We start from the raw sequence: 21,041 nt of genomic DNA, 5'->3' as shown, positions 1-21,041 counted from the left end.
CTGTAGTCCACACCCTACTATTTGCGTATAAGTGTGGGCATAGTATCGCCCGGATACACATCCTAATTCATCTGTACATCTGTACGCCCGTATGTCTGTACGTCTGTACGTCTGTACCTCTGTACGTGTACGTGGTACCCGTCGATTATGTCATATGACTGAGAGCCCAGTGTCAGCCTGGTCCCCGCCCGCGACCGCAATCCTTGCTTGCATCAGTCGACATCATCCAGGTACATTTTAATATAACTTGAAGCATCCCAACTTGAAGTCGCGCGGCCTGTACGACGTCATACCCGGCCGTCAGCAGTAACGTCTACACTAGCGCGGAGTCGCGTCAACTTCGTTGTCCACCGGTTTACTCCATTCTGGATTATATGACGGGGGTACAGGGCCTGCATCTTGCTCCTGTACTAGCAGCAATCTTGAATCGGGGGCGAAGTGACTCGGTTGATCACCAAGCTTCGGGCAGCTGACCGGAGAATCGCTCCGAGCAGCAGCATATGACGACTGGAACGGAGGAGTGGACGATAGACGTGCGTCAGAGTCCGCATACGATTTGGTGTCTGTATGAACGCAGTGATCAGGGCAGATGTATTGTTGTAATAGTTACTAGTACTTACAGGGCGAGGGTGTAGACACGAGCGAACCACTGATGTGAGGGCCAGGACGCGTCTGGGTATTCGCGGAGGTGTCCACTGCGTTCGAGGTACTGATTGCACCCTCTGGATAACTTTCCCGACTATCCGAACTAGGCTCAATTTCCACGACTGTCATCCCTTGACGTCGTTGACGTCTATAGATGAGGACGAAGGCTCCCAGGAGGATGGCAAACAGTCCAACCACAGCGCCTACCTGACAAGAGAAGTCTATCAGCATGTACACAAACTGCGACACGATTTAACCCACCACGGTACCCGAAATGTCTCCGGCAGTGAAAGACGATGACCGCGACACGCTCGAAGATACTGGTGGCAAGAGAGCTGATGCAGTCGAGACGTCTGTGCCTACACCAGAGGCAGCTGCAGATGACCTAGGATCATAATGGTCTTTTCATTACACCGAGTTACTGAGATATGGAACGCTCACGTCTGAGACGCCTCGTAGGCCATCAGGAAAACCCTCCTTGAAGAATAACAACGAATATCGTATTATTACGGCGAAGAACGAGTAATTGTAGCCATTCGTACATTCGCTGCAGTAGTGCTTTATTCGCTATGGTCCGGAGGTCGACTTGCGAATAACACGATATTCATGCCGAATACAGCCACACTTCCCCATCATTATATGGATCATTCCTTTTATTCTTGGAGTTCATAACACAGTCTGCACACAGAAATAGGTATGAGGAAACATTTGATGTATCATTTGTCGGCAATCCAAGACATTACAGTGGGTACAACTCGTAGGCAAGTACTACTTCTAACATATACATATATTACTTGTCCACTACTCGTCATCAACACCTATGCATCATGTAGCACTCAGTGCTTCAGCCAACACCTGATCTATTCAACCTTGCGAACCTTGTCTGCGTGGAACTCCCGAGCTTGACCCGTACGACTGGGTAGGAGAGCGGCAGGTGGTAGCGTGGACTCGGAGGCGAGTGGGTATGGGCGGCCGAGGGCGTCTTTCGTGTCGACGATGGAGCTTCGGATGCGGAGCTTGTTCCGCACGTTGAACCTGGGGACGCGGAGTTAGTGGTCATGAGCACATCAGGGAGGGGGAGACTTACATCGCAAGGAAGGAGTTGATGTAGACTGTGGGGAGGATTAGGGTTGGGATAGTTTTGGGAGGGAAGGCGGACGCACGCTTAGTGAGCATCAACTCGACGCTGATGGCCGCGAACGTCGTAGGCAGCGCGGTCATCTGCGGCAGAAGGCGGAGTCAGAGGTGGGTACATACGTGTTTAGAGATAACGCACCGCGATGATCGCTGTCAGCGAGCATAGACTGTGCAGGGGTTCGACGTTCAGCAGGACACTCCGGATTGTCAAAGGAGGGGTGCCGTACCTCGTGATCACGCCCGTGTTCTGCGTGTAGAGCATCAACACAGTGATGGTTGAGTCTATGCTGTTGCAACACACCAACGGAGACAGCGAGAGCGCGATGATCGCGTCAATGAGGGTTGCCACGCCGAGGGGGAGGTACGTGACCCACTGTCCGGACACTGGGTGAGCACTCTTAACCGTGCGACGCGTACCTGATTCGATTAGGTCGGTGTAGGACTCAAACTGCAGGCTGCAGCAATGGGAATACTGATTGGCGGCAGGCGGGAGAAGACAGGCGGGCGAGAAGACGGGCGGAACGCAACTGAACGCGTCATGCGTCCACCGAGCGGGATGGGTCCGAGGAGCCGCGCACGGGCCTTCTCATGCCTCCTCGATGGCACCTTAGACGGCCTGGCCAGCGAGAGCTTCTTCGGGGATGACGGCCGGGTCGATGGGAAGAAGGACAGACGGGGGGAGGCGACTTGTGCGGGCGAGAAGGGCGGGCGAGCGTATGCTCGCGTGCGCAAGTGGGCGAACGACTCACCTGTACTAACCCTGCCAGGGCCCGCCTCCCCCAACACCGTGTTGCCATTGCTTCTCCGTCGTGTTTCGTGTGTGGCTTAACGCTACTGCGCATCGTTGACGTTGAGCGCAGCGTTGAAGTTGAGTCGATGCGGACGTGGAGGTTGCGGGCAAGTCGCGAGAAGTGCTAAGCGCCTCAGCCACGACACGTCACGCGCGCTCGCTGGACTTTGACTCTCCAGTCTCACAGTCCGCCTTCACAGTCAGCCCGCTCCTCCCTGTCTGCTTCGCTCTCACTTCAAGTTGCCCACCGCCGATCTCCAGTACGGACCTGTGGACCCGTCCGCAAGAGATGGCGTGTGCATCGGACCACCACGCGGCTCTAGATCGCGCTGTACGCGACCGTAACGAGCCCCAGCGACACGCCAAGAGCGTCGCTGGACGCTCGCGAAGGGCTGACGTGCAGCGAGGAATGCGGGTTGCGGCCAGCAGGGCCAGCGAGTCAGGCGAGTACACCGCTGTTTACCTCGACTCCGAGAATGCCCATCAAGGACAAGTGGATGGAGTCGAACACAACAGAGACGGCCCCGGCGCACGTTTGCCCAACGAGCACAAGCGCATACGGATACGGCGCGCACTGATACGACATCGGCCAGCTCGCTGCACACCAGTACGATGTGCCCAAGCCTGATACAACACAGCCCATCGAGCAGGACCGCGATGATCAACAGCCTGCCAGGCACTCAGTGCGGCGTGCAAAAGCCCGCCGAGCATCAGCGCGCGTAGGCTTGCTGAGGAAGGGCACGCCACGACGTCATCTTACTGGTTTGTCTGCTAATTCGCTCGCTCGCGCGCTGACTCGGTCACCCGTTCTCGCCCTCGCCCCCTGTCCAGCTCGCCCATCCGCTATTCCACTCGCCCGCCGTTTCCCGCGCTCGCCGCCCCCCTCGTCTGTTGTCAAACTCCCTGTCGCTCCCCTCGCCGCTGTCCTGCTCGCCCACCATCTCGTTATACCCGTCGTCCCTCACACTTGTCTTCCTCTCACCTGTTATTTCCCTCGCCGTCTTGCTTACCCACCATTCCACTTACCCGCCATTCTGCCTGCCTGCTGTCCCGCTCGCTCGCCGTCTCAATTGCCTATGTGGACCTTGTATCTGCTGTGGTGGATTTGTACCCGGGTGGGTATGTGCACGGGTCGAGCCTAGGATACGCATAGGTATACCTGTGCTTGGCCACAGATGAATGACTCCTGTAGTACTAACTTGTAATGATGTAGTCTAGACCCTTGGGCTTAATACTATGCAGTCCACGATTTTATAGACAATATGTACCCAGTGATACGAATATATGCAAATTATTGCACATGCGAGAAACAAGTACTGACTTCGGAATAATACTCGCGAATACGAGAGGCGTGATGCATTGGATTCATAATGGCAAAGTATTATTGAGTGTTCTGCCGTGTTCTGTGTATTATCGACAATTTTAGAACATTACCACGAATTACGGAAAGAGGGTTTTCCTGATGGACCACGAGTGTCACAGAGTACGGACCGTATGGCAGGTTTGGCTCGCTGAAGAGGAGCCCGCCGGTATCCGGCGTTCCTACACCTAGAACGGTTCCACTGGCCCAGCTTGTCACGATCTCGTATGCTGTCACGTTTCCTGAGCCATACAACCACACTGCGGTGCCTGTCCATTCGAACATGACCGATGCCCCGGTTAGGTATGTTGTATAATGCTGCTCCTGGATAAATAACATCGAAGTCAAGGTAAGTCACAGCTACAATTTGGAGATAACATCGCAACCTACCCGGTATCCAGCTTGTCCGACCGCGATGGACCAGGACACGTTCGATGGACCATCCTTGGAAGGTAGATAATGAAAGAGGGGTGATTTGTCGTCGAACGTGATGTTGTGGGGCTCACAGGGCATGTCGACCTTCAGGTAAGACCCAGAGGCACGCCCAGACGAAACAAGGCACTAATGAACAAGACGACCTTCAGGGATCACGTACCAAAAGGATGGGATCGCAGGCTATATGTTGAGGGTACCTCGTGCTCCAACAGCATGCTGGTTGCCTCATTCAATCCACGATGAAGCACGGAGTACCTACAGGGCACCCGCAGAAGCTTGATCGGTGCTACCCGCACAAGGACGATTATACGTACTGTAGCACATGCATTCATGTGATGCTATCTTCTGCATCACTAGTCACGGCGTGAAAAGGAAGCAAGGTTAGGTCCGTTTTGATACGAAGGATGAAGATGACATAGACATGGACCCACAATTCGAATTCCTTCAATGCGGCGCTCTCAAGGTGTCTCACGACTCGCGGCACAGCAAACAGTTGCCTCCAAACCGTTCCCGGCCTCGCGGCGGCGCTGATGCATTTGATGTTCTCTTCACGTCTATCATGATGCTGATGGTGTTGGGAGTCAACAACTCGGAGTAGGACGATGGATAGCGTCGCGAGCATCATCGCGACATGCCTCATCTGAAAGGCAGGTACCTCCTAACAACTGCGATCACTACTAGAACTCCACCAGATGCTGTTTGCACCGTAGGTATCGACAGCACCATGTCGACTCAAAGAGCCTCTAAGTATGCCTTCAGCGTCTCTTGAGGATCGTCCCATTGCATCTAGCCAGGCTCGTTTCAGACACATCAATCGGTGAGCTAAAGCTGACACTTACAAAGTGGTTCACACCAGGGATCAATATGAAGTTCAGGAGTGCCCCTCCGTTGGCCTTGTCATCGTCCTCTAGACTCCAGCGACCAGGAATCGCGAAGGACGCAGACCGAGCCCCGGCAATATGCCATATCTTCATCTTGGGAAGGAGCGCTCGTACGGCGCGGTCAAAACATGCCTTACGGGTGTTCGCGAGGGCTTGAGCGGCGCTGCAGAACATACCCGGCATCTCGGACACTGACTGGTCCAGGATCTGTTCTTGCTCGTCTGCAGTCATGCCGTAAATTGTCGGCCGACGAGTAAACGATGGGACGGTGTACGAGAGCGCAGTGGGGTCACGGCTGGAGAGGTCTCCATGATCGAAGTACGAAGTGATCCATTGTGCCCAGAAAGGTGTGTGCTGTTCGGCCGGTATGGATGGGTCCATGTGGGGAGCCCAAGTCCCCGTCGGAAGTGGGTACCCCATGGCGAGGGACGGTGGCTCTTAAAACATGATTCAGCCGAGTTCGCGATTGTGCCATACGTAGATGACTTACCTTGTAGGATGAGTGCACGCACGTAGGTCGCGAGACAACTCTTCGAATCAGACGGTAACTTCTCGATGTTTGCGACCATCGCAAGGGTTACGACGTTCCCAGAAGACCATCCGAGCAGCGCCACACCCCCTCCTTTCCTGTCAGTCGAGATTGGCGGGATGCTTTCCTGCCTGATGAGCGCGACAGTAAATAGCGCGAGCTCGACGCCACGAGCAGCCAAAACTTCCGCCTTCTGCTCGTCGCTGCCGGACACTAACAACGCCGCTTCTGCGTCCGAAATAGGCGTCGAGCCCACGTATTGACGGCGATTAATTGCCACAATGCGCAGCTTTGTGTCCTTGGCGAGTTGTTGCACTCGGTTGAAGATACCTGATATTGTCGAACAAACATCGTCAAACGCATTCTAGACACATGGTACTGTCGCTCACCACCGTTGTATCCCATCCCATGCACCGCGATGACAGTCACATAGGGAACATCCTGAGGTGTGGGTATACCGCTGTCCGTATACTGGAACTCGATTCCATTGGCCAGGGCTAGCGATGGCATCCTGGGCTGCACTTGTCTGAACGTGTTGTGTGAGGATGTATTGTTGGCCTTACTACGGAAGGTCGAGTTATAAACTGTCCCGGGATGTCACCTGGTGGATCGAGACAGATGGTGTCTGCGATTTCGGCGACCGATGTTGACAATATCATGAGCGGTGACCGCCCTCGCTAATCACGGCCATGATTTATGTCTCAGGCACGCACACAGACGTACACTCATCGCCGCGCTATACACGAACGCAACACGCTGACGTGCAAGCGAACTGAGAACTTCTGATCAGCAGCGACAAACAGCATGAATGGGGCATGTAGTGGGTGCTAGATCCCGTCGTTCCAGACCGCCGTCACCGGCGCTGTGAAAGTGATGCATCTAGCCCCGGTGTGCTCGTGCGGCATGCGCAAGGCCTGCACGTAGTAGAGCGCTGGGTCGCATATGCACATCGTTTCCCCACATGTATCATGCAACATCACCTTCAGAGAATGTCGTTAATCAGTCCTAGTAATCCTGAATCTAGAAACCAACTTCCACTTGCCTAGCGATCGTGCTATCATGATGTATGTGGGACTTCCTGCAGCCTCTGAGCACAATAGTTTCTACCAATATCCGATCGCACGTACTGACCACATTGAGCGGTATGTCCGACCCGTATGGCGCTGCAATGATACTTCCCGCATAAAGGCTCATGTGCCATCACTATCGCTCCAGATATTGAGTAATGAGCGGGTATTTAAAGTGTGCGCTGAAGGAGCTGCACACAGTGACCGGTGCCGGTGAACGTTTGGACGGTCGACGCTTGGTCGGGTCTCGAGGATCGACGCGACTTTACAAGTGCCCACGATATTTGCCACGGTCACATGCTCGTAAACATCTGGACTTGCTCGGGTGGCTGCTTGCCCGCCAACGATGTTGTCCTCTTCTCTCCTCCGTTGCTCGTCGTCAACGCCCCGCGTCCCATCTGCACTTCTCGCCCTCGGTCGCACATATGCGACTGCACCGACTCCACGCCCTCTACTCGGCCGCTACAACCATGTCCCTGTAGAGCTTGCTCGCGTCCAGTCTGGGTCTAACGTCAATCTACGTGACTATGAACAGCAGAAAGCGTTGAAACGATTTAGCTATGATTTGAAGCTTTCGCCCGAAGGCTTGGTGCTGCCTGCGAAGGGGGATAATTTCATCGGTGCGCCAGCCTCTTCAAGTCATTATATTAATATTTCTCATGCGGTCCTCTTTCTGCTCTCTGTTTACGGCGATGATGTACGTTTGAGTAGGTCCGAACGGATGCTCACTAAGACCGCCATTGTCGCCTACATTCCAGGAGGTCGTGAGAAATTTCAGGGGTGCGAATATCCTGGTGTATGTGCTCAAAGAAGGTGCGTCAATATGTCCGACTTCGCTATGTCCCTCCCGTGAACCAGACCATCAAAGCGGACGTACTATCTGCCACTTTTGCTACGCGTGGACGGCCCGATATGTCGTCGCAAGCATACTGATCTTGTCGTATTCCCACAACAGGCACACCGTTGCCCGACTCGCTCACAATCCTCCACGAGCATTCGGACCACTACTCTCTTCAATGCACAAAGCCCATGCCGCTCAACGGTAAACCATTTACCCCCCAAACCATTCAGAGCACACGCTGACATGCCCCACAGAGCTCAATGCCGAACTGACGAAGTTTATTAACCAGCACGGTCGGACGCTTGACAAGGAGCAATTTGATGCCGAGTATCCTTTCACCATCTAGAGGTCTACTGTGCGTGTCACCTACTGTAGCATCTACTCCCTGGCCCTCGTATTTGCCGTGAGCTTGCAAGGGTGTCTAGGCAAAACAATCACATCGCTTTCAGTGTTTGCGATTGATGTTGGGCTTGGGACGTTCACACAGACAAGGTGCAAGCGATTCTTGCGATGCCGAAGTACGAATGGAGCTTGTCACATTCAGAGGTACAGGTAGGGAGTGGTCGGGCTCCGTTCATGATGGTTCTGAAGCGTGTTACCGAAGTGTCCGTTAGCTCATTCGAGGACATAAACCGTGGTATCCGCACACAACCATGCGATGCTTACTATTCGAGGTCAATGCAGCATGCTTGAGTACTGGCGCTTGCTGGTCCCGAACTGGTCTCGGAAGGAATTGACTTCTCGCGGTTCTCGGTGAGCTCTGCGCTGAACCGAAGCATGCGTTTTCCCTCACGATATCGTTTCGTTCTAGAATTGCATACAAAATACCAGTCACTACGCGAACACGCTCCGCATCCTACAACCTCCGCATTTCTCCCCGGGCTGCTTCGTTGTGGGGTTGACCGACTGCGGAAAACAGCTGTCCTTGTTAACGGTAACGCAGACGTTCGGCCCTCCGTCGAAGGATCTCACGGCGTAGGCGTTGTCCCCTGCAAGCAAAGAGGTCTTGGACTTGCTCTCCTCCAGCGACTTCTCGATTGCGTCTGTGCACATCCGCGCGACTGTGTCCCTGGTGTACTTGCCAGTGAACTCTTGCTCCTTGTTGTTGACGAGCCCCGTCCTTTTGTCATCGATGAACAGCGTCTTTATTTTCTTCTGCTTCAGCTACAGAGGGCAGAGTCAGTTTTCGACACTTAATAGCTAACGTGGGGGCAAACGGACGAAAGGACGTACTCCAAAGGGGACTGTTGCAAGCGACGTCTGTGTGTTGATGACCATCTTCTCAGACTTCTGGTTTACCTTGAACCAGGTCGAGGTGAGATGTCTTCCGGATGTAGGTTTGTCGCTGCGACCATCGAAGACATGACTCTCCATGCCTTTCCAGATCTTCTCCGCATCTGCCCTGGACTCGCCCCCACCTTGTGCGGGTTGCTGGAACGGACAAAAAGTCTATCAAGGCTTTGTTATATTGCCGAGAACCGCAAGAACCTACCTTGTTTACGTTCTTGCACTGAGCCGCGTTGGAGGCTGTATCTGTACTCCTCGCGACGCATTTTTTGCTGTCGTAGGTGAATCCACAGATACTCTTCTTCACTACAATTGGCTGACAAGTCAGAATGCATCGCTCCCTTGTGCCAGATAGAAGTAGCGCACCGCAATCGTCGCAACTAGTGATCTTGCCGCACACTTCCGCAACGTCCAGTGGTTTCACAGGTGCGGCTTGTACGAGGAGAAGTGCGCAGAATAGGGTGGCAACGGCGAACAGGGAGGTCGTGAAACGCCGCCTGGGCTCAACCCCATCATCGACATCGAGCGTAGCATCGTCGTCATCCCCGATCGCGGTTCAGGCTCTCCTCTCCTCTGGGTCTTCAGCCTCACCGACGGTCGGCTCATCCGGAAGCCCGAGCTTTACGGCTCCCTTGCGCGGGTCCCGCTCCAGTACGCCGATGGGAAGATTCTCGCCGCTGTCGAAGAGGACGAGGATGGCGCGCCGCCCGACGGCCTCACCACTCTCCTGCTCTGCGACGTCGCGGGAGAAGACTGGCTCTTGGGTGGCGTCAACCTCCCTGCTCGCCTGAAGACCCGCGAACAAAAACGGCTCAACACAGTCGGAGGCGTGCTCGTGCCCGTCGCGCTCAAGCTAAACGGCGACATCATCGCGACGTCCTCCGAGGCGTGGCATGACAAAATGGACGTCCTGCGCTGGCGCGGGCCCGACGTCCCGAATTTCCCGGAGCCGGACGCGAGCTTCGAGCTCGCCGTCTCCCTCGAGGATGGCGATCGCATTTACCCTATGTGCAGCGCGCCCTTGGGCGAGAACAGCTTTCTCTTGGCTGTCTACGAGGCAGACAGCGGCGCGCTTCCGAAGGGAGGCGGCTGCCGCCAGACTACGATCTACGCCATCGACTCGGACGCCATGACCGTCCGATGGCGCGCTGAACCCATCGGGGGTGCTGTGCGCGAGGTCCACTATGTCGCTGCGCTGGATGTAGTCGTTGCATTCGGCAGGCATGACGATGGAGACGCTCAGGAAGCGGATCCGTTCACCTTCATCCTCGTGCTCGATCCTGCGACGGGCACGCGGAGGAAGATGGAGACGATCATCTATCGCATCCAGGGCAGTCCGGTGCAGCATTGTGGGCTCAGCCGAAAGGCGGACGCCTTTGCGCTCGTCGTTGTCTTCAGGGATGCGTCGATGTGTCTCGCCGATCTAAGGCAATTCCTGGAACAGGGCTTCCCAGAGGAAGGCGAGCGGCTGGCCACTACCAGGCTAATGCCAGAAGGATCCACAGTGGAGGCGGTAGGTGTAATTGAGCGGATGGTAATAGTGTCAGTCAATGACGCTAGTGGGTCATCGCACATCCAATGTGTAAGTTTCGACTAGAATCAGGAGGAGTGTACAATCGAGCACACGGGGGTACGAACGGGCACACGCCGGGTGTTGGGCATAGATTGGGCGACCGAATCCCTCATATCGGACGGCTGGGGAGCTGGCTCTGCGGGGACTGGTCGTTCTCGAGTAGGCTACCAACTCTGTACCATACTACATCGTACACAATGTACCGTTGCTGACCCCTGTGCTCATCTTGGCCACTGCTCTTTTCGTACTACGCCCCAACGGTCTGCTTCGTCCCATAGCTGGAGTCTGTCATTCGCTGCGTCGATCCCGATCGGAACTCGAAGAGCATTCGTACCACAAGAAGTCTTAGTGCGCGAAGGGTTGCAGACGCAGTGTCTACCGAACATCGGGAACATCACAGCGGCGATGGGCATGTTCACCTCTGCCACTACCCGAATGTCGCGCAGGTTGCCTATTCCGCGAGGTCGGCAACGAGACCTAACGACATCACTGCAGGTGTAAGCTTTACGGTGGCCTGTGTCTACATGTGCTCCTGGTCTTCGCGGAGCAGGATGTTGAGAGTAAGCTTAGACACGTTAGGTCGGATTCCGCTGTAAGTAGAACTGGAAGCGATCCAACAATGTTCATAATACAACGAGATAGTCGATACATCACAGTACAAGACACGACGAATACCAGAGAGAATGATGCTTATAACGAACAGTGCGACATCAAGCGCCTTCCGTCTTGACACTGAAGCCATCCGTGACCCATGAAGCTGATAACGACGGCAGAGTGGGTGAGGCGCTGGGCGACGCACTGGGTTTTCGCAGGTCGAACGGTAGGGCCTTTGAGGGAGCTGGCGGTGTTACGCTGGGCAATGGACCCCAGCTGAAGCTGGCAGTAGGCGGGGGCGTCGGAGAAGCGGACTTCTTCAGCTGTATTGGCTTCTGGTGGAACTTCCCGGCCTTCAGTCGTCGATGTCCGGAAGGGGGGGACGAATGGTCATCGGGGGAGAAGGAATCGTCTGAAATCATCGCCTCGTCAGGAAAAAAGGAGGAGGCAGTTATCACTTGAGCACGCACCAAACGGAGGAGGCGTCTGGGGCTCGGCCGTAACCTCCGGCAAGACATAATCCTGAGCGACAGGCATCTTCGAGATGGCTTGAGTGTTCAGCAGAGGCTCTTTGCGGGCAGCGAGAAGAGCGCGCTTCAACTTGTTCGCCGACATCTCCGCGTTCAAGGCTGCGGCAGTAGACACGGCAAAATTAGGTGTCACCTCCGCGTGTCGCGTGACGTCTTCGTCAGTTATCCTGTAATCCCACCTCGACCTGCGGGGCGCCAACTCGAGGCTCAGATGAGCTGTACGTCTACACAGGTCTGCAACGGCATCCTCGTTCTGCTCGATAGCTTCCTCGAGATGATTACAGGTACCGTTGATGAGCGACAAAGAAGGAGGTCTTCATAAGTCAGTATGATGCTCAGGCGTAAGCAAGGAGGGACAGTACCTGAGCGCGGCTTTGCCAGACTTCATGTATGCAAGTTTCTTCTTTGCCTCTTGCATATGCCCTTCGAGCTGTTGCAGCCTTTCACGGACGGCCTAAACAACTCTACGTTAGCCGCCACGCCTCATCACCTTGGCCTCGACGTACTCTGATTTCTCTACGCAACTGACTTTGAGCTTCCAAGTGTTCCGGGCCCAGAGTGCGGACCTTGAGCATGCGAGCGAACTCCGGATCTTTGGATACCTTGTCGAAACGTATGACTTCCTCCTTTCTTGTGCTCGCTGGATACCGGGATCATCAGTGGGACTTCACGCAGCGAAGAGCTACAACTAACCCTTAAGCAACTGAGACTCCATGTCTCGTATCGCCGATATATATGACTGCAGTTGGTCCTGGACGTGTGCTAGATCCTTCTCCGCAATAAACATCAACTGCTCGAGGCGGGGCAAGTCACTGATGCGCCAGTTGTTCGCTTCATCCAGGTTTGCTAGATTAAGACCAGCTTTGTACAGCTCCACTCTCCGCTTGGCTGCCAGTTGCGTAAGAGGCAACAACTATTGAGAGTTCAGTAATTGCGGCCGGTGATACCAGGACTGATCTCACCCGTGTAAACTCGCCATCGAGATATTTGACCAAAAATTCACATTCGCCCTGCAAGTCTTTTACTACGGGGAGCTTGCCAGTCGGAGTTGGCGGGGTAAGCTTTATGCCCTTTGCGCTGGGCTGGGATGGCGGCGATTTAGGTACATTCAGTTGACCAGCGGGGGGCGTGGAAGCGCCCACTGAAGTATCAACCGGAGTTCTGGGTCTGAGGATACCGGAAGCAGGCTGTGAAGATTCAGAGGTCTTGGGCGCTGAAGATGACGCAGCAGGACTCAGGCTGAATTTGCCAGGATGAGGAGGGGTCAGAGTGGGCACACCTAAGGTCGGAGCAGCGGATGCGCCCAGCGTAAAAGGCGCCGCCTTTTGGCTAGTTGATGCGGGTGCGAGGGGTGTGCTCGTTGATGGTGCTGAAGGAGCGGAAGGAGTTACGGATGGCGGAGCGAGAGAGAAAGGCGCCGCGGCCGGAGGCGTCGCAGGTTTGAACGTTGGCAACAAGGGGGGGTCTTTGGCCGAGATGCTGTGCAATCTGCCCTCCGGACGCCGCCTTGAGCTTCAAACTGGACGGCGGTGTACCAGGGGGCGACTGTCCTCCTTCAGAGCTATCGTCGTCTTGACTAATCGGTTTGCTTGCTAGCGGAGAGCTGCGGATAGGCCGGGTCGAGGTTCTGCCCAGATTCGATGCAACGATCGGTCCCAGGTTGGTTGCAACGACCGGTGGTGGAACAAGACCTATGGAGGGAGGGGGCGGAGCAGAAGCAGGTTTCGCAGGCACGGGGGAGCCAGGAGGCGTGGTGCTCCCTTCTCTCTGTACCACTACTGCGGGAGCAGACTTGCTTTCCGGAGCGGTAGTTGGCCCAATCCGACTGAGCAGAGTTGGCAATTTGGCATGCTCAGTCCCACTTTCCGCCTTCGAGGCATCCATGACAAGTGGAGACTTCACCGGAGAGGAGCTGACCGCATCGCCTTTCTCTTTCTCTTCTTCGTCGTCTTCATCGTCATCGTCTTCCTCCTCCTCTTCCTCTTCCTCCTCTCCGTGTTTAGCGCCCTCCTCTCCTTCCTCCACTTCGCTACCTTCCTCGCTACCTTCAGCGTCAGGTTCATCCTCAGAATCTGACAAGAAGGAAGCTCCGTCGTCGTGTTCGTCTTCTTCTGAAGAGTTAATGTCGTCGTCATCTAGTAGGCCACCAGACTCTGCCACGTCGCTCTCTTTTTGATTGTCTGTACAACATCGACATCAGCTCAGCGCGACAGCCAGTATACTTTCCGCGTACCAGATGGTTTCGGAAGCTTGGCAAAAGCGGACACGGGCTTCTTTTGCTCAACCACTGTCTTCGATGGTCTGACGGGCTGGATGAGTTCTTGACCAGTCTTGTCGCGGAGCAACTCGCTGAAAGACTTAGCCCCGCTCGACGCAGCACCGAACGGGGACTTAGTTCCGCTGAAAGCGGCGAAGGCTCCGCCTGAAGGCGGGGTGGTGGTTGGCGTTGTCGTCGCTTTCGGACTGGGGGTACTTGGCATGCCAAACACAGATCGACCACCGCCAATCGGCGATGGTGCGCCAAAAACCGGCTTATTTGCACCTGTAGCAGCACTCGGGGGTGAAGTACTGAAGGCGGAAGTTCCAGCTGCGAAAGCCGGTTTAGCCGGTGTGTCCATTGGCTTCGTCACTGCCTTGAAGAATGGCGAGGATGTATCGGCCACGCTTCCACCGAATGCGCCAAAGCCAGAATCCACGCTACCAAAGCCATAGGGAGACGCTTTCAGCTGAGAAAAGGCGTTCCCTGTCGGCGCTGAAGAGGGCGCGGCGGCCAAGGATGGTGAGGGAGGACTCGATACGGGAGTGGCGGCCTCAAAACGCTTCTCCGGCGTCGGTGAACGAGATTCACTGGGGGTAGGCGGCGTGCGCGGAGGAGTCGTCGGAGCAGGGATAGTGGTAGGAGCGGGTGTAGGCTTGGTCTTTTCCGCAGGTGTCGTGGATTGGCTGTTGGACTGCGCTGCCCAGACAGGCTTTGCATCAGTTTTGGAGGCGGCAGCCCCGAACCCGCTCGATCCCGCTTGAGCGAATGCACCGAATCCGCCAGAGGTAGTGATAGATGGCTTGTTGGCATTAGTGCCGAAAGCTGACGGCGTCTGGGTAGGTCCGGGTTGTCCAAGTCCTGACTGTCCGAACCCTGACTGTCCAAAGCTTGACTGCCCAAACGCCGACGCTGGTGACTTGACTTCTGGCTTGGGTGCCTCCGCAGCAGCAGAACCACCCTCGGCCTTGACTGCCCACGCGGGCTTTGCGTCTGGCTTCGGCTGTGCTGCACCGAAGCCAGTCGGACTCGCCTGTGCGAAAGCACCGAATCCGCTCGCTGTCGTTGTAGAAGATTGGCTACCGCCGGACGCAGGTTGACCGAAACTTGATTGCCCAAAGCCAGACTTGCCAAACGCAGACTGGCCAAACGCAGATTGACCAAATGCAGGCTTCCCGAAGGATGCCTGCCCAAACGCAGGTTGTCCGGGAGTAGATGGCTGTCCGAACGCGGTTGTCTTCGGTGGTGTGGACGGTTGCCCGAAAATAGACCCGCCAAACGGAGAGGTCGATTTCGCATCTGACGACACCGGAGGAGACGGGGCTGCTGTCGACGCAGGAGAGAATGCCGGCGCCGAACCAAACGCAGACGGACCTCGATTGGCGAAGGCGCCAAAGCCAGCGCCCGCCTTCATATTACCGAAAGCACCACCAGAGGGCGGAGAAGAATCCGATGAACTCGAGAATGCCGAAGGGGCACCAAACGCTGATGCGCCCTGGCTGCCAAACGCACCGAAGCCAGTCGCTGGCTTTAGACCACTGAACGCGCCGCCAGACGAGCTTCCGAAGGCGGCAGCTGGTTGGTTCTCGGTGGAAGCGGGGGAGCCAAAAGACCCAAAGACAGACGAGGTCTTGTTCTTGTTCGTATCATCGCCGCCGCCTAGGGACAGTCCACCGAAACCACCGCCGGCGTCGTTGTCCGCTTCCATGGTCTCCTCTTCAGGTGAAGGAGGTCTTTGCGAGGGCATGGGCGATGCCATCGCTGGGGCTGAGGGCGTCCCGTTGTCAGCGTTCCCGCTAAAACCAATGCTCGATTGTCCAAACTTCGTTGCGCCACTGGCGAAAGCGCCGAAGCCGAATCCAGAGGAGGTTGCACCCCCAGATGGTGTCGCTGCCATTGGTGAAGCCGTTGCTGGTGACGAGGATCCAAATGAGGTGGAGATTTCCATCGCTGGTGCTTGCAGCGTAGAAGGCGTCGGTGTAGGCTCAGCGTACATCCCGCCGCCCGCGGACGTTGTCACTGCGGATGGAGTGATCATTCCAGGATAGGCGACCCCCTTTGTGTTCACGACCTGCCAAGCAACGATCGTGCCATCGCTTGCGTAGATATACAGCACGGGCGGCGCTGGGACATCAGACTCTTCCCCGGACGGCGCGGTGTAGCGTAACGGCTCCTTGCTGGTAAGGTCAGCTTCCATCCCGACCAGGACGGTATCGTTCATGTCCTTGTCTAACGGTACTGTAGGCTGTGACGTTTCCTCCAGCGACAAGCTCGTCCAGTGATTGTGCAGAGGGGTTCCGATCTCCCCCAGAGCCGCCAACACACCGATGTCGGAAGAAGCGCTGTCGCCCACGAAGGCAAGTATTCTTGCCGTGTGCCATGATCGGAATAGTACGATGAACTGGCCCGGAGCACGTAGACCTGGGAATGGTAGGGCAGGCGGATTGACCTTGACCTCCACAAGAGCGTTGGTCTTCGGATTGAAGAGCGTGACAAAATGGGTGTGCTCAGCATCTGGTGATGGAGGGCCCGGTGGCGTGTAGACACAATAGTGTTCGATATTCGACAACCATGTCGTAGAAATGATGGTGCCTTCGTTGAGAGCCTGTACTTTTGGGACCACAGTTTTCACCACGGCAGGAGCAGTCGGGCTGAAAGCTTCGATCTCCCCACTGGCCAGACCTAGCGCGATTAACTTTCCCTTGGCAGACCACGACACTGTATAATAAGCGATGAACATTTGTGTTGAGCAGACAAACGAGGGACGCACTGGCAGTCGGCTTCGTATTGGGGGTTGTACCACTCCTCCAGCCACACACAGAGCGCATATTCTGTATGTCGAGCACTTCGACGGCCACGACGTCCGTTCGCTCACCAACGTCGCGAAGTACTGCCACGAGCTCTGGCATGTCTCCTGGGTTTGGTGCTAATTTACGAAAACTGGCTCCCTCGTTGGCCGGAAACACATGCAGAGGGCTAGCCGGCGAGCTGTTGAGTAATGATGGTGCGTCATATACAGCAATCGAGCCGTCCGCAAGCACAACCACCATACGCGACTCATTATGTGCGTAGGCGATAGAGGTCGCTGGACCAGGCAGGGGATGTCTTGTCTGTGTTGTGAAATCGATTTCGCCGGCTTGAGTGGACGACGTGAACTTTGATCGGAGCTGCGCAAGAGATGCGGACAAGAGATCTAGAGCAAATGTTCAATAAATTTTCCAATATTCTTGAGCGTTTCGTATGCAGCTGACTAGTCCGCAGGCTCATAGAGACATGGATGTACCGGTGACCCTTCTCATGGCCGACATGACGGTGACCTTCCACGGCCCTGATAGGTGTAATCAGCCCACACGATGGACGAATACGTATCCACTTCATCGTAAACACATCAGCCATGTCACTACTTACCATCAGGTCAGGCGTTGGACACGCATGCAACCAAGAGCAGATGTGCGCCCCACGACCAATCCCGCCGAACAGCTGCATACGAGACACCGATAGAAAGAATACACGTACACCAGTTTGAGCTAGCATCTCGCGCAACAGCAGCGAAACATCCTTTGGAGTTCGCAAGCGCGAATAGCCGTGCTTGGCCCGGAAGAGCGTCGAGGTCAAGTTGCTCAGGCGACACTCGCACGCGGGCGCGTTTGTTGAGAAGTCGCAGCGCGAGAAACTGCTGGTTGTTATTATCCATTCGAGAATAGATGGTAGGTCACATACGTCTGCTTCTGTATCCCCAGCATCCCGCACAACTCTCTCAGAGACCTGCGGCAAGGCCGGTGGCTGTAATTGCGCTACGTTCATGGTGTGGCGAGCCCGGAATCCTTGTAGCCAATCTCGGGGACAGACAGGGCACTAGCAGAGCTCAGGACACTACTAGTGCTCAGGAAGGATGGTCTAAGCTAGCCCCGTACTGGTGGCACCGAGAGACAACGCGGTAGGGCACAGAGGATGAGGATATGAGGACCTCAGCGCGAACAATGTTCCGAGTCGGAACAAGAACGACGCGTTCAGTACGACGTCACGTGGTGGCAGATCGCAATCGAGGCCCGCCAGTTCCAAAAACAATCCTCGCTGAGGTTGCGCTGAGGAGCCATAATCCGAGCAGTCGTCACAAAGTCGTCCCGCAAGTCTTGTTTCCTTTGTCAGTACTTCAGTCCTGGGGGCCATGCATGATGCGCAACCTCATGGATGCAATCGCATGCCTTGTAAATACTGTTTCGCGAACTCGAACAGGGCGTACTTACGCGCGCGCGTCCGGCGTATAGCCTCAGCACTGAGGTTGAGCACAGTTGTGACCTCAGCATAGTGATACAATCTGCAGCTGACCACCACGTACATACTTGAGCTGACACGTACGTACAAATATACCTATACTAATACATGTTTTGTATTTTTAATTTGTGAAGGGATGAATCTTTAGGTCTACCGTCTAGTGCCCATCATCCTTGCCTCCACATACTCTGCGTCGATACTCGCCACGTCTCAGACGGTATGAGTGCCGTACGGTCCGCCGTATGTTTCGCTCGTCTCCTTTGGCTACGGCCATGAATGACATGCGTTCAGTTGGGGGTAAGTTAACCGCTAGTACGACCTTACCGTGTTTGAAGCCAATGTACCTGCCATCGCGCTGCCCAGAATGTTCGAGCTGTCACTGGAGACATGGAATTCGACAGTAGCCAGGTTGCCTCCATGAGGAGTGTTTCCCGTTGTCGTCTCGGCGAGACCCTTCCCTCGGACAGATTGCCGGACGTTCAGGCTATCGATCAGGTTAACTTCACCTAGTCGTAATGTAATATGATGACATAAATTCAGCTCACCTTGCCATGAACGTATTGACATAGGCTAGCGGATGTCAGATCAATTATCCACAATCAACTTGGAGAACTCACATTTCGTTACGAGTGCTTCGAAAACCTCGAAAGCGAGAACTGCAGGGGCTACCTCGTACTGCCATGTGCTTCAAGACTCGACGAACGAACAACAGCGAGATGAAGACCTACAGAGATAAGCTCGGCAAGGCAAATCATGCTATATCTTTGTGTGTTAGAAAGCTACCTCGAAAACGAACCAGAAACGTACGCGGGTATCAGTCCGGTGGTGATGGTGTACAATGTCAGCCGCTGGAGCATCCTCTCTGTCCTACCGGTGTAACTACCTCAGTAATGACGTTCCGATGTAAAGAGCAGTCGACCTACTTCGCAACACCCGTCCTACTGCGATACAGCTGTAAACAGATTGTGCAGGTAATCACGATGTCAATAAAGGATGCTAATGAGTTTCCTAGTATGACGCTCCACTGCCAGTGTAGCACCAGCGCAATCAGCAAGCGGCGCAAAGCCTGAGGCTGAGCCCCAAGCGGCGTACCGATTTGGCCTCTAGAACGACTGCCAACGAAGGATGCACCACTCTGCAAACACATAAGTGCGGGTGCCAGGGAACAACGCCCATAACTCACGCTTTCTGTGCCGCATCTATGCGCCGATGTTAGATACGGCAAAGAAAAAAAGGACATCATCACACGCACAGATTGATAGACCTGAATCACGCGCCGAAGATGAGACCTCAAGCTTCAAGTTCACACCCAGCGAGTGGCGCCGTCAGATGCTTACCACATGAGAACGCGGAAAGCAGAGCCTGAAAGTTCACTCATTAGTCAACACGCAATGGAGTCCTATGCAGCCCTAACGTAGCTCACCAGTAGAACGGCCAAAGGGGCAAACTTGTTATCCACTGCCATGGTGGGGTCAGCATCGTTCTCATACCTCAAGCGCTTTCCCTACGTACGGCACCAGATACGATAGACCAGGAATCTACGATGAAAATGTGAGACAGTCTCAATCATACACGCGAAAGGTCGCTTTACTCATGCACAACAAATGCAATAGTCGCCTGCGTGGATGTTAGTACCTCGATACTGATACGAATGTGAGCACACTAACCGCACTGAAGGGTTCAGCCTACGCAATCGTGTCAGTAGCATTATTCATCATTCAGATAAGCCTCGAACGTACTCCATAGAATCTGAAGGATGTGGACTCAGCTACGATGAAAATATTGCCGGATCCAATGCCACGCACCGGCTGAACTTCTCGAGGGCAAAGGGATCCATGTAGTCGATCACCAAGTATGTGTATAGGCCATACGATATCATGATCAAAGAGAGGCCATCAAGTATCCTTCGAGATATTAGCCCCGGGCCGACGCGATGTCATGGATGCACGAGAGCTTACCATAAGAACACAACCTGTAAAACGTCCTGAGTAGGCGCCCCATATGCATGCCCGACCTGAGATACGACGCACCATTACTCTGATCCATAGTGCGTCGCGCGGATAAGTCGAGTACTGGGGCTCAGTTAGTATTGCTGTAATGTGATGTCGACAACAAATGGCCGCTTACATAGAAGATCGTTTGGAGGGTAGTAACGCCATAGAATCTAGAGGGCGATAAGTTGTATTATGTGAGTGCCAGTACATGAAATATTCTCACACGGCGCTGACTACCACTGCAACAAACATCGCCCCCATCGTGGGGTTCAAGTTGAGGGCTAATGTCGCGGAACTCATGGCGACGTGTCCTAGGGAACAAGAGACTGTGCGAACGCATCTCAGTACCGCCTCTTTAAATACGGCGCAGTGAGGACGTGCGACAACATCAAGCACAGAAGGTTCAGCTATGCTGAATCCGATCCAGAGATGTAGAATGGGCAATCGCTGAGTAAGAAGCAGCCCGAGTCGGATCCGAGAGCGTTAAACAGACAGACCTGATGTGTTGCGGTGATTCCTGACCAAGCGCTCACGCAGATATGTACTGAACGGCGTTCCGATTGGCTTCCAGCGATTAGGATACTCCTTGCGTTGAGACTCGGGTGCAATGTGGAATTCCATGTCTGACCAGTTGCAGCATAACCGCTTGGTACCCGAGTCCAAGCAAGACACCGAGAGGCTGCATGCTGCAGAATCGCGAATAGCCCGCTGTTGCCAGGTGCTAGTCAATACAGGGCTGAAAGATGCCCGTGGGGCGCAAGCAACAGGATTACAAATCCTGCCATAGAGTCGAACGGTAGAGACACGGGAGGATGGCAACACTTCGGCAACATGGGCCAACGAATC

At 54.8% G+C, this 21,041-nt stretch overlaps 9 protein-coding genes across 9 annotated transcripts; 1 reads left to right on the top strand and 8 right to left on the bottom strand.

Moving 5' to 3' along the window:
* Positions 1-318: 318 nt before the first annotated feature.
* Positions 319-1,109, bottom strand: B0H18DRAFT_1139256 (uncharacterized protein; the record flags this gene model as incomplete). The annotated part of the gene is made up of 4 exons (XM_048035620.1): positions 319-563; positions 621-852; positions 907-1,030; positions 1,087-1,109. 4 exons carry the CDS (start codon positions 1,107-1,109, stop codon positions 319-321), a joined length of 624 nt encoding a protein of 207 aa, XP_047897020.1.
* A 229-nt stretch (positions 1,110-1,338) lies between these two features.
* B0H18DRAFT_988925 (uncharacterized protein) lies at positions 1,339-2,701 on the bottom strand. The gene is made up of 4 exons (XM_048044934.1): positions 2,532-2,701; positions 2,010-2,155; positions 1,922-1,949; positions 1,339-1,866 (listed from the first exon to the last, which is right to left on the bottom strand). Exons 1-4 carry the CDS (start codon positions 2,622-2,624, stop codon positions 1,729-1,731), a joined length of 405 nt encoding a protein of 134 aa, XP_047897019.1. The 5' UTR covers positions 2,625-2,701; the 3' UTR covers positions 1,339-1,728.
* A 1,184-nt stretch (positions 2,702-3,885) lies between these two features.
* B0H18DRAFT_71992 (uncharacterized protein) lies at positions 3,886-4,646 on the bottom strand. Its single transcript, XM_048039220.1, has 3 exons — positions 4,511-4,646; positions 4,323-4,451; positions 3,886-4,256 (listed from the first exon to the last, which is right to left on the bottom strand). The coding sequence occupies exons 2-3, from the start codon at positions 4,443-4,445 to the stop codon at positions 3,954-3,956; spliced, it is 426 nt and encodes a 141-aa protein (XP_047897018.1). The 5' UTR covers positions 4,446-4,451; positions 4,511-4,646; the 3' UTR covers positions 3,886-3,953.
* B0H18DRAFT_988918 (uncharacterized protein) lies at positions 4,292-5,229 on the bottom strand. Its single transcript, XM_048044933.1, has 2 exons — positions 4,517-5,229; positions 4,292-4,457 (listed from the first exon to the last, which is right to left on the bottom strand). The coding sequence occupies exon 1, from the start codon at positions 5,005-5,007 to the stop codon at positions 4,696-4,698; it is 312 nt and encodes a 103-aa protein (XP_047897017.1). The 5' UTR covers positions 5,008-5,229; the 3' UTR covers positions 4,292-4,457; positions 4,517-4,695.
* Positions 5,100-6,287, bottom strand: B0H18DRAFT_1116193 (uncharacterized protein; the record flags this gene model as incomplete). Its single annotated transcript, XM_048033385.1, has 4 exons — positions 5,100-5,153; positions 5,207-5,685; positions 5,739-6,107; positions 6,167-6,287. The coding sequence occupies 4 exons, from the start codon at positions 6,285-6,287 to the stop codon at positions 5,100-5,102; spliced, it is 1,023 nt and encodes a 340-aa protein (XP_047897016.1).
* Positions 6,288-7,123: 836 nt separating this feature from the next.
* Positions 7,124-8,139, top strand: B0H18DRAFT_988909 (uncharacterized protein). The gene is made up of 4 exons (XM_048044932.1): positions 7,124-7,464; positions 7,556-7,657; positions 7,800-7,886; positions 7,940-8,139. The coding sequence occupies exons 1-4, from the start codon at positions 7,191-7,193 to the stop codon at positions 8,029-8,031; spliced, it is 555 nt and encodes a 184-aa protein (XP_047897015.1). The 5' UTR covers positions 7,124-7,190; the 3' UTR covers positions 8,032-8,139.
* A 380-nt stretch (positions 8,140-8,519) lies between these two features.
* On the bottom strand, positions 8,520-9,238 carry B0H18DRAFT_1116191 (uncharacterized protein; the record flags this gene model as incomplete). Its single annotated transcript, XM_048033384.1, has 3 exons — positions 8,520-8,849; positions 8,919-9,103; positions 9,178-9,238. 3 exons carry the CDS (start codon positions 9,236-9,238, stop codon positions 8,520-8,522), a joined length of 576 nt encoding a protein of 191 aa, XP_047897014.1.
* Positions 9,239-11,099: 1,861 nt separating this feature from the next.
* Positions 11,100-17,799, bottom strand: B0H18DRAFT_988905 (uncharacterized protein). Its single transcript, XM_048044931.1, has 12 exons — positions 17,647-17,799; positions 17,443-17,599; positions 16,697-17,119; positions 13,903-16,644; positions 13,171-13,849; positions 12,949-13,148; positions 12,632-12,882; positions 12,363-12,582; positions 12,176-12,309; positions 12,032-12,123; positions 11,610-11,983; positions 11,100-11,551 (listed from the first exon to the last, which is right to left on the bottom strand). Exons 1-12 carry the CDS (start codon positions 17,728-17,730, stop codon positions 11,256-11,258), a joined length of 5,652 nt encoding a protein of 1,883 aa, XP_047897013.1. The 5' UTR covers positions 17,731-17,799; the 3' UTR covers positions 11,100-11,255.
* A 425-nt stretch (positions 17,800-18,224) lies between these two features.
* B0H18DRAFT_988893 (uncharacterized protein) lies at positions 18,225-20,640 on the bottom strand. Its single transcript, XM_048044930.1, has 21 exons — positions 20,419-20,640; positions 20,329-20,365; positions 20,232-20,273; positions 20,160-20,173; positions 20,007-20,105; positions 19,941-19,950; positions 19,869-19,886; positions 19,793-19,818; positions 19,714-19,739; positions 19,625-19,659; positions 19,539-19,563; positions 19,454-19,465; positions 19,385-19,400; positions 19,294-19,336; positions 19,125-19,225; positions 19,009-19,068; positions 18,930-18,957; positions 18,819-18,876; positions 18,747-18,771; positions 18,526-18,685; positions 18,225-18,465 (listed from the first exon to the last, which is right to left on the bottom strand). The coding sequence occupies exons 1-21, from the start codon at positions 20,493-20,495 to the stop codon at positions 18,412-18,414; spliced, it is 966 nt and encodes a 321-aa protein (XP_047897012.1). The 5' UTR covers positions 20,496-20,640; the 3' UTR covers positions 18,225-18,411.
* Between the last annotated feature and the right edge of the window lie 401 nt (positions 20,641-21,041).

The sequence above is a fragment of the Fomitopsis serialis genome (genome assembly GCF_022376445.1).
Source record: "Fomitopsis serialis strain Sig1Antser10 chromosome Unknown B0H18scaffold_12, whole genome shotgun sequence".
In the NCBI taxonomy this organism is placed as follows: Eukaryota; Fungi; Basidiomycota; class Agaricomycetes; order Polyporales; family Fomitopsidaceae; genus Fomitopsis; species Fomitopsis serialis.
Note: the sequence above shows the minus strand (reverse complement) of the source record. Positions and strands in the feature narration are given on the sequence as shown.